Source organism: Pleurodeles waltl, chromosome 10 (assembly GCF_031143425.1).
Source record: "Pleurodeles waltl isolate 20211129_DDA chromosome 10, aPleWal1.hap1.20221129, whole genome shotgun sequence".
NCBI lineage: Eukaryota > Metazoa > Chordata > Amphibia > Caudata > Salamandridae > Pleurodeles > Pleurodeles waltl.
Genome location: NC_090449.1, coordinates 577,942,624 through 577,953,650, shown reverse-complemented (window position 1 = coordinate 577,953,650; position 11,027 = coordinate 577,942,624). Strand labels below are relative to the sequence as shown.

The 11,027-nt window shown below is 45.2% G+C and overlaps 1 protein-coding gene across 1 annotated transcript in view; it reads right to left on the bottom strand.

Annotated features, from left to right (window-relative positions):
• Window positions 1-3,880: 3,880 nt before the first annotated feature.
• OBSCN (obscurin, cytoskeletal calmodulin and titin-interacting RhoGEF) overlaps window positions 3,881-11,027 on the bottom strand; it is a 1,961,032-nt gene continuing 1,953,885 nt past the window's right edge. Inside the window, exon 125 of the mRNA XM_069211034.1 lies at window positions 3,881-5,379. Within this exon, the coding sequence (XP_069067135.1) occupies window positions 5,232-5,379 (148 nt within the window). The 3' untranslated portion in view covers window positions 3,881-5,231. The remainder of the gene's footprint in view (window positions 5,380-11,027) is intronic.

Sequence of the window (11,027 nt, the reverse complement as noted above, 5' to 3'; positions counted from 1 at the left end):
TACTTAACTCCCAACTGGAATCTTCCTCCCCTGTGCTGGGCAACTCTGTAGTTGCAGATCTTCTTACTATAGATGCATCGCTTAGATCGTCATTCGATACATTACTTCCCATTTCGAGTAAAAAACATCACAGGATTCCACCTACTGACCCGTGGTACAACTAAACACTGGATGAACATAAAAAACGTATAAGTCGCTGAAAGGAGCATGGGGTAAAACATATTCTATTGAGGACAAACAGAGATATAAGCTGGATCTGAAGGAGTATCAAAGGAAATGCAGAGTTAATAGAACTAATTTTTATTCAGAGAAAATTACTGTGGCCCTAATCTGTCCTAAATCATTATTTCAGGTATATAAAACACTTTCTGATCAGGCCAACATTGCTCCTACTACCTTGCTCTCGCAATCACAGTATGATGAACTAGATTACTTTTTTTTTTTTACAAAAGGTAGTTGCCATCCAAGCAGCTTTTACAGCTACTCCTCACACCAGCACCCACTTAGCTCCTTCCAGCACATTATGAGGTATATTTATACTCCCATTTGCACCGAATTTGCATTTTTTATGCAAATTTGGCGCAAAACTAGTCATCTCCTCTTCAATATGCATATGAGACCTTTAGATGAGATTGTGGAGTTCGATGGGCTCTCCCTATTTTCATAACCAGGAGGATTGCTGTTGCTTGAGGTGATCTACAGCTGACTGTGGCAAACCCGCCTTTAACAGCCAGTCATTGAGGAAGAGAAAAATTAGGAATCCTAACCACTGCACCTGTGCAGCGACCATCACCATCATTTTTATGAGCACTCAAGGGACGCAGAAGAAGAAGAATATGCCTCTTTCACACATTGTTGTTTCCTCTTCTTGGAAGACGCCCTCAGTGAGTGTGCACCTCCCACCACCAAGGGTTGGTGCAGCTTTATTTTGTTTCACTCTACTTCTCCCCAACCTGCTGGATGACCTGTTCTGCATTCTACCCTTATTTATTTATTCTGCCCTTCTGGGACTAGTGCTAAAACTAGCCAAAACACTTTACAGATGGGGTTTTCCACAAAACTTTTTTGGGCGTCCTTTGGCATCCTCTGCATGCATGTGCTGATGTTGTTGCATGCTTTCAAGTCTTCTCCAGCTCGTTTCTACAGTATTAGGAGTCCTGATTATGATCCCGTCATCAGTAGGGATCAATACACCGTTGACTAATTCGGCAACCCCAATGAAATGTGTTGTCTGGGTTGTCTATTAAGAAAGCTTTGTGATACACAAATAATTATTTTTTATCACAAGTGAATCACTCTTGTGAGCACCAAGCACAAACAGTTTTGCACCTCCCTGTACATTGTAATTTAATGTTGGATGAAACATTGTAAATATATGATTATTTAATCATAAAAATAACGAATATTTGATTTACATTACATTTTGTTGTTATTAGGGACCATTGTTCTCTCTTTCTTAATTGACACCCCAGCACTTCAGTGATCCTAGCGTTTCCCTTGTTTTTCAGTATAAGATTCATAACATGGCCTCAGTCTGTTGTGATGTCGCAGATGACCCCGGAAAGGGGACTGACAGCAAGTCCAAAAGGCACCCTAATGTCCTCATGAATTCCATGCTGAAAGTGTCGGGACTGGAACAAATCTTGCTTGGCCTTCTTTTGTTTCCACTTCGAAATACTGAAAGATTTGGATGGTGATGAGGAGCTATTGTAAAAAATGCCCCAATAGAGGGAACAGGTCTGTCCTCAACTTTAAGCAGAATCTAAACGTTTGTGATTTCTTTCGGTGTTCAGCAATGTACAAATTTGCTCCACATTCCCGGATTGTCTTCAGATTTATAAAGATACACCCCTGGAAGGACTTGGAGTTGTGCCTGGTATCAAAACAAAGGAGGCATACTTTGTGATGGTCTGCCACAACATTTGTTTGTGACAGGGCCTACAAGGTTTAAACCCTGCAGTTTTAGGAAGGGACATAGTTACGTTGCACACTGGAAAAAAGTAAAATTTAGAGAAAAAGCTTCTCAACTGTTGAGAAAAAAGAGGGAGCAAGCTTCAGATTTGCGTACAAACATGTGGAAAGAAAGGAACTGACATTGAGGTGAAGTTTATGTTATGTTCTGTTGATTTGTATGGTGCACTAACCAAAAGAGAGGGTATCTACGTGCCTGGGCAAGGTGTGTCGGTGTATGGGGCCGAGGTGCTTTTATGAAGACCCAGGTCTTCAGCTTCTTGCAGAACTCAAGAAGTGAGGAAGAGGCTCTAATATGCTGAGGAGGCTGTTCCATGTCTTGGGTGCAATGTAGGAGAATGAGCGACCTCCCCTTTTGCTTCTGCAGATGTGGGAGTGTGTGCAAGTGAGAGAGAAGCAGCGTTTGATGGGTGTGAGGGAGTCCGCTGTCATAGAGTGTGGCTCTATAATTGCTTCCAGGGAACTAAGTCAGTGTGGAGCGCACAGTGCCATCTACCAGCTCACTGGAGCAATGCTGTTTAAATCTTCTGGATCAAGACTGAAACCTGGAAATAGTCTAAAGGTGATTAATCTGCAGTTAGAGGAATCCATCTGAAGCAACATTTCTGTAAGCAACTTGAACAGTGCTGTTGTATTTGCACAGTCTGCCTTGGTTGCATAACTCAGCACTGGAGCAAACCTGCACATGAATAACGCTATTCAGTCCATCGCTCATTCAGAGGCCTTTCTCACTGCATTATGAGACCAAGCCTACTATTTGCCTGCAAAAGCCTACTGGCCACTGTAGCTCTTTGTGTAGGCCAGACTATATATGTCATTGATTTCTATGATCAGCCTTTTCTCATATTTCCAATCATTATGTGGGCTTTGAAGAGAGTATGGTACAATTGTTTTGAAACACGGGTGCTAGCTTCTTTGTTTTTTTGTTCCAGTTTTTTCCATGTAACAACATGCCCACTGGCAAATTGCTTAAGCTTTTGCAAAGCCTATTCAGTTTAAGATGTGAAATCCTTTTTTTTTAAATTCAGGTGCATTGTATGTCCTCTAAGTGCATAGTTATGTGCAAGGCTCTGTTGGGCCCTTTACCTATTGGTTTAAGATGGTAAGTGATGTGCAATATTTGACTTGCAAAATCTTTTGTTAAGTAAAGCACAGGATCAATGCGACCATTGTAGAGGACTCTTTCTAACGCCAAGGTTAGACATTTGAACCATTGTGAATGCCCTCAGCCTCAATGTTGTCAACCAGCATAGAGTAAAATCACCCAGCCCTGCATCTCTAACAATCACCAACAATAGCCGTTTTAGAATGTTGGTTTACTTGATAACGTCAGCGGGGCTATAGAGATAAATTGCGACATCATTCATTGGATAGCCCATTAATTCCTTTCAGAGTTCAATAACTAAAGATAGTTGGACAATAATGAAAATCTTTTCTCAGGGTCTAGAGAAAAGTCATAAAGCGAGCTATAAAAGGGTACTTTAAAAAAAAACAGCGTTTTGTTTTTAGCAAAATGCTTTTCCATGAGAGCATCTTTAATCTAAATTGTAAATCGTGTTACTGCCCGCGAAAGAATGAAAAGTGAACTCACCTCTGCCCTGAACAAGTGGTAGGCGAATGAAGAAGTGGTGGGCACATGAAGAATGGGTGGGCGCATGAAGATTCTGATGTAAACCTAATAAGGTAACCAAAATGATGATGGTCTAGCAATCATCAGTGTAGCAGTTTGCTTTCTTCAACTGTTTGTGATTAGTCTAATTAAATGTTACGATCACAGCATATTAAAATAAATCGAAAAGGCAGTTGTTTCAGCCCTATAAAATCAACAAAACATAAAGTACTTTAAAGCAGAATGGATTACAAAGATTATGAAGTACCAAGAAAGAAGATCGAGTTTCAAAGAAAAAAATCCCACAAAACAGTGTTTTTATTTAAAACAACATTCTGATGCTTCATTCTTTCGTCTTTTCAATTGTTGCAGAAATGTACCTCTGATCCAGTTTCAATTTCCGCAGATCTTCACCGTATTCACACTTTTAAAATAAATGGCTACATACACAAAAATATATAAGAATACTTGCACACACAAGCTTGCCGAACAGTCCAAATCATGTGTGCAAAAATAAAATCAACACTTAGAACGTGAACCACTTTTATACAACATTTTGTAGTTTTTATGAAATTCCTAGGGCTGTCAACTTGTGACTAGCCAGTGAGGCTACAAACAATGCATCCACCAAATTACGAAACAGAGTGAGGAGCTCTGTGCATTACTTCAAGTCTGTACGTTTCAGCCATGCTTATATTGTTGGACCAGCAGTTTTCTTTTCCAGTGAGGACACAATGATTGCCATTTACTAACAGCTGCAACATCTTTCTGCAAATTTGGGGCTATCCTTTATTGAGCAATGAAGCAATGCTTAATATGGAGAGTGGGACAGGTACGCAAACAAGAGAATTCAATGCAAAAGCTGAGCAGGGGCTTTAAGGGCCTTATTTAGAGTGTAGCTGAGAGATATCGCATCCTCCTTATACTAGGACTACGGGATATAAAGTAGGCCCTACACTCCATTTTCCCGTGTTGTACACAACATTCCACGTGTTTAAAGAAGACTACGACCCTAGAGGTCACCCTAGTCTAGTGTGTTAGAGGACGGGCTTTCCAGTGCTACGAGATTTTAGAATTTTGGGAACACCGTAACTGAAATGCAAAAAGTCTACCTCGTTTTCCCCCCCAAAAGTCCTGAAGGACCAAGGGTGTAGTCACAGTCAGACAGCTGGCTCGAGCGAGGTTGAGCCTCAGTGGCTGGCTTACTTCTACTTAACATTTTCCATTAGGTATTCACTAAAACTGGTCGTTCATGAAGGCAAGGTCGGGGCCAAAGGTGTTTGTATTTCGTTTCAACACGTCCTCCATGTAAACCTTCATCAAATCATGTGCTTATGATTCTTGGCATGAATAGTGACTAGCTTAATGATATCATGTATGTCCTACCCGCCTACCAGTTAAATAAAGGACAGTGCATGATTTGGAATGGGCGAGGGAAGACAGTTTACAAACTTTGAAAACGACAATTTTGGAAACAATTATGTTATTTTAAAATAACTAAAATGTCGTCTGAACTAAACAAAAACTGGGCATCCAACAAAGTCACCTGCATTCTAAAAGTTATAGACCTTTGTTAAAAAAGAGTTGCCTTGGTCTGTCTCCAAGAAATATGTCTCTGTAGGGTGCGGTACATGTTCTTCTAATGCTCCTTTTAGAGGCTGGGACTTATCCTGCTGCGGTCCTCTAAGAAGCCCCGTAGTTTTGTGGTCAGGAAAACATGTGCAACTTGCTGCGTTGTGGCCATGCCCGCTTCCTGTAGCCAAGGCGACTGAAGGCAATCCGAGGCTGAGGGTCTTCCCCTGAAAGAAAGTGGCAGAGGAAACAGTAAAAGGAGAGGAAGACATACCTCCTGCCCAAAATGGAGCTAAACAATCGAACATCTAACATTTCAGTTTATGTACTCTTGGACAATATGTGCAACAGAGATTTCGAGTACTGCGACAAAACAAATATCTGTATGCTATAAGTAAAAAAAAAATGTAAGAAGGGAAGGGGAGGACATTGTTAAGCAGGCAAAGCCACCATAAAAAATATATAACAAATGGTCTTACGAGGATGGTAGATTTTGTGCACATATTTTTTGTACTAGTGCAATAGTTCATTGACGTCGCCAGGTTCAGGATTGTATATATATATAAATATATAAATATATAAATATATAAATATATGGGTCTTTCATCAAGGTTATGGATCGTTGTAAGGCGAGGCTGTTTCACCCCACACATGCCAACAGTTCATCCACCATCCAGCATCGCTGTAAGGAGAAAGCAAGGGCTCTCATTCTTCCTGCAGTCCAAGGGTGCTGGGTGAGCACTCAGCAGGGTCGGCTCTAGGACGGTGGGACCGGTGCCACCGCACCAGGTGCTGACTTTGAGTGGGGGCGCCATGTTTGCAGGTATATTATAGTTTTAAAAGCACATGCTGCAGTGTTCCTTGCCTCCACAATTTTCAGGCAACAATAAAAATGTCAAGATAACTCTGGTGATTAATGTTCTGTCTGGAGAGAGATCAGAGGTTTTTTTATTGGAAGTTTAAAGGTAGTGGAGAGGGTTAATATGCTCGCTGCAAAGAACGTGAACCATGCAGATAACAAAGTTCATTTAATGCACATAGGTCAGTGGGTTACTACTTTTGGCAGAGAAGTCCTTTTTTACTTGCAGTTTAGATAAGTTAAAATCCTAATATAGAACAGTAAGCTAATAACTATCATCAAAGAACTGCAGGCCTACTGCAAGGTATAGATTAGAGCATTATGATTTTTCCCCAGTCCTTCGTTATCCTAATGTTGCAGAAAGGGTTCATTTGGGTAGAAATCAATTTTCACTATTAAAGAAAAGCTCCAACCATGGTGTTACACTTTAAATTCTGAGTCTGTGCTTTTCCAGTACAAGCACTCTTAAACTGTACAGCCTACCAGTATGGGTGACGTGACTCCTACATCTTGTAGTGCTCTGTTTTATGCAACATTTCTTATACAATGATTTACACAGCTATGATTAATTGTCTCGGTGTAATATGTGTTCAATGTAAAGTGCTTTGACACCCTAGACTGGTATGAGTGGCACTTTAAAGTACAAGTTACTTACCTTCGGTAACAATAGATCTGGTAGAGACATATTCTAGTTGCAGATTCCTTACCTTTGAATTTCCCCAGGCATCAGTCTGGATCCAGAGATTTTTCTTGGAGCAATACCTCTGTGTGCCGTCAGGTGGCATCGGTCGATTCCGCAGGTACCGTTGGCGTCGTGCTCACTGTGATGATGTTGCGCTCATATATAGGCGCCACCCCGGCACACTGACGTCAGTTTCTTTTCACGAAATTCCATGCCAGTAGTGCAGAGGCATGAAGAACTCTGAGTGGTGTGCCAAAACTAGGGCCATTAAAGCGAAGTTCCTGTCCCTAGAAATCAGTTCGCAGTGTGGGGAGGATGGGCGGGTCGGTAAGGAACCTGCAACTAGAATATGTCTCTACCAGATATATCGTTACCGAAGGTAAGTAACTTGTACATCTGATAAAGACTTCTAGTTGCAGATTCCTTACCTCTGAATAGATACCCAAGCAATACCATCCCCGGTGGAGGGCTGCGAACCAAGATCACACCAAGAAGTCCTGCAGGACCGAGCGGCCAGAGTAGCCGTCCCTGTGGACCTGACTGTCCAGGCAGTAGCGTTTGGTAAAAGTGTGCAGAGATGCCCACGTTGCTGCCTGACAGATGTCCAGGACTGGAACACCCCGTGCTAGCGATGTGGTAGCAGCAGTAGCCCTGGTTGAGTGAGCATGCAAACCTTCAAGAGGTTGCTTCTTAGCCAGAGTGTAGCACATTTAAATGCATAAGAGCACCCATCGTGAAATGGTCCTCTTCTCCACCGCCTTCCCCTTCTTTGCACCCACACATCCCACAAAGAGATGATCGTCCACCCTGAAGTCTTTGGTATGATTAAGGTAGAACGCCAACGCTCTTTTTGGGTCCCGACGGTGGAGTCTCTCCTCTTCATGTGAGGGGTGTGGGGATGCATAAACGGTAGGCAAGGTGATGGACTGCCCGACATGGAAGGGTGCCACTAGTTTAGGTAGGAAAGAAGCCCTTGTGCGAAGAACTACTTTGTCAGGATGTAATGCCAGAAAAGGTGGTTTAGATGAAAGAGCCTGGAGCTCACTTACTCTGCAGGAATAGGTGATGGACACTAAAAAGACAGTCTTGATGGTTAAGAGCCGTAAAGGGCAGTTGTAAAGCGGCTCGAACGGGGCACACATAAGGTACGTTAATACTAGGTATAGATCCCATTGGGGCATGGTGAAGGGAATAGGAGGAAATAGATGTGTGTGGCCTATAAGAAACCTCCCAACAATGGGAAATTTAAATAAAGAAGGCTGATCTGGTAACCTCAAGAAAGTAGAGATAGCAGAGAGATATCCCTTAAGGGTGCCCAGGGTAGAGCCCTGTTGGGCTAGGGAAAGAATAAAGAGAAGCACCTGAGAAAGGGGAACAGATAGAGGATCAACAGATTTGTCGATGCATGCCACAAATTTCTTCCGACAGGCGTATACGGTTTTGGTTGAGGAATGCCTGGCTGCCAAGATAACGTTACAGACTTTGGGTGGCAGGTAAAAAGATGTCAACTGTCGCCGCTCAATCTCCAATGCAAGGAGGCGGAGGGTGGACAGGTTCGGGAGGATGACCCTCCCGTGCTGCTCGACAGAAGATCCTCTCGAAGAGGCAGTCTAATCGGAGTAGCAATGGCCATGCTTAACAACTCGGGATACCAGACTCTTCGTGCCCAGTCCGGAGCCACCAGGATTACTTGGGCCTGGTCTTGCCTGACCTTCTTCAGAACTCTGGGCAGAAATGGTATGGGTGGAAAGGCATATGAGAGGCCCAAATTCCACTTGTGACGAAAAGCATCGCCAAGCGAGTGCCGCTTTGGAAACTCCAATGCGCAAAACAGCTGACATTACGTGTTCTCAACGGAGGCAAACAAGTCTAACCAAGGCTCTCCCCACTGAAGGAAGAGACCTTACGGCATCTCCGGATGGAGACGCCATTCATGATCGACCATGCTTTGTCGGATGAGTTTGTCTGCCCTGGTGTTCAGGGAGCCCGCCAGGTGTTGAACCACCAGGGAAATGCCCTGATGTTCCAGCCAAGTCCAGAGGCGAAGAGCCTCCTGACAAAGGGACCATGACCCCACTCTGCCTTGTTTGTTGCAGTACCACATGGCAGTGATGTTGTCTGTGAACACCTGCACTGCTTTCCCTTTGAGAGAGGGAAGAAATGCTATTAATGCTAGTCGAATCGCTCGGAGCTCCAGAAGATTAATATGGAGCCCGGTTTCCGCCAGATACCAGAGAGCTCTGATCTCCCACTTTCCCATGTGGCCACCCCATCCAAGGAGTGTCACATCTGTCACTAGTGTAAGATCTGGTTGGGGAAAGGAGAGGGATCTGCCTTTGACCCAATCCTGATTCGTTAACCACCACTGCAGGTCTCTCACAGTTCCTTCCGAGATCTGGACCTTGTCGGAGAGATTCCCCTGATGCTGCGCCCACTGGAACTTCAGGTCCCACTGCAGAGCCCGCATATGCCATCTGGCCTTCTGAACTAGCAGGATGCAGGAGGCCATGAGGCCCAGCAGCCTCAGAGTCATTCTCACTGAAATCCAGGATAGAGGCTGAAACATATCATAGGCCTGAATATCCTGGACTTGTTTTTCGGGAGGATACACCCAAAACTGCACTGTATCCAGAACAGCTCTGATGAAAGGGAGTGTCTGAGAAGGAGTCAGGTGTAACTTCAGCACAATGATAGTGAACCCCAGCGAATGCAAAAGGTCTGCCGTAGTCTGGAGGTGGGAGATGACTGTCTGGGGCGAGTTCGCCTTCAACAGCCAATCATCAAGGTAGGGGAAGGCTGGGACCCCTAACCTGTGCAGATGAGCTGCCACCACTACCATCACCTTCATGAACACCAGAGGGGCACTGGTAAGGCAAAAAGGGAGCATGGTAAACTGAAAGTGCTCGTGATTAACCACAAGTTGTAGGTAACGTCTGTGGGCCGGCAAGACGGGAATGTGAAAGTATGAGTCCAACACTGCCATCCAGTCTCCGGGATCCAGGGCAGATAGGACCTGAACCACTGTCAACATTTTGACCTTCTCCTTCCTGAGGAAGAGGTTGAGGGACCAAAGACCTAGGATAGGGCGATGACCCTTGTCCTTTTTTGGCACCAGGAAGTAGCAGGAATAGCAACCACAACCTACTTCTGGCGACGGAATCCTCTCTATAGCTCCTTTGGCCAAAAGGGCTTGGACTTCCGAGCGGACAAGTGCCTTATGATCCTCCAATATGCAATTGTATGAAGGTGGCATGGCTGGACAAGGTGTCTCGAAGGGGAGGGAGTAGCCCCTTCAGACAATCTGGAGGACCCACCTGTCCAAGGTAATGGATTGCCCTTGGGGCAGGTGATGGCGAATCCTGCCGCCAACTGGTTCCTGGTATACACGCAGACTAAGAAGGATTGGAGACTGAGGAGGGGGTGGGGGTGGACTGGGTGACCCGCTGGCTTCCTGATCCCTGGGGGCGTGGGATCCTGCAGCCGCGCAGACGCTGTACAGCATGCGCAGGTCGATGGCCAGGGGGAAAGGAACGCAGCTGGGTGCTCCTTCTGTAGCCACAAAAGGGGCGAAAGGCGGACTGCTGGGGTCTAGGAGCAGGCGCAAGGCCAAAGGACTGGGCTGTGGCTCGGGAATCCTTGAAGCGCTCAAGCGCTGAGTCCGCCTTGTCTCCAAAGAGACTTGTTCCATCAAAGGGCATGTCCATCAGAGACTTCTGGACATCCCCTGAGAAGCCAGATGTTCTCAGCCAGGCGTGGCGTCTCAATGCCACCGTCGATGCAACCAATCTGCCCAAAAAGTCAGTCGTATCCAGTCTACAATGAATCATGAACTTTGCTGCGTCCCTCCCATCTGTCATGACTTGGGAAAGGACAGTCCTGGCCTCCTCCGGAACTCTAGGCAGTACTTGCGCGACCGTATCCCAGAGAGTATGGGAATAGTGGCCCAAAAGGTATGCAGTGTTCATGGACCGCAGCACTAGACTGTTGGAAGAAAACAACTCCTTCCCCAAGTTATTCAGTCTTTTAAATTCCCTATCTGGGGGTGCGGCAGGGGATGTGCCCGATGAAGAGGAAGCCTGGATGATGTGGTACCAAAGTAACCCCTGCATGGCGTGGGGTGTTGGGTGACGAACTTTGGGTCTGTCGGCGCAGGCCGATGGCAGCGGGCAATCGTCCTATTCACAGGAGGCCCTGTGCTGGGTCTGGACAAAGTACCCAAAAGGATTTCCGTCAGTGCCTCATTAAAGGGAAGGAGGGGTTCAGATGTGGAAGACCCGGCTGAAGCACGCCGGTTAAGATATTAGGCCTAACCTCCACAGAAGATAGCTCCAAGT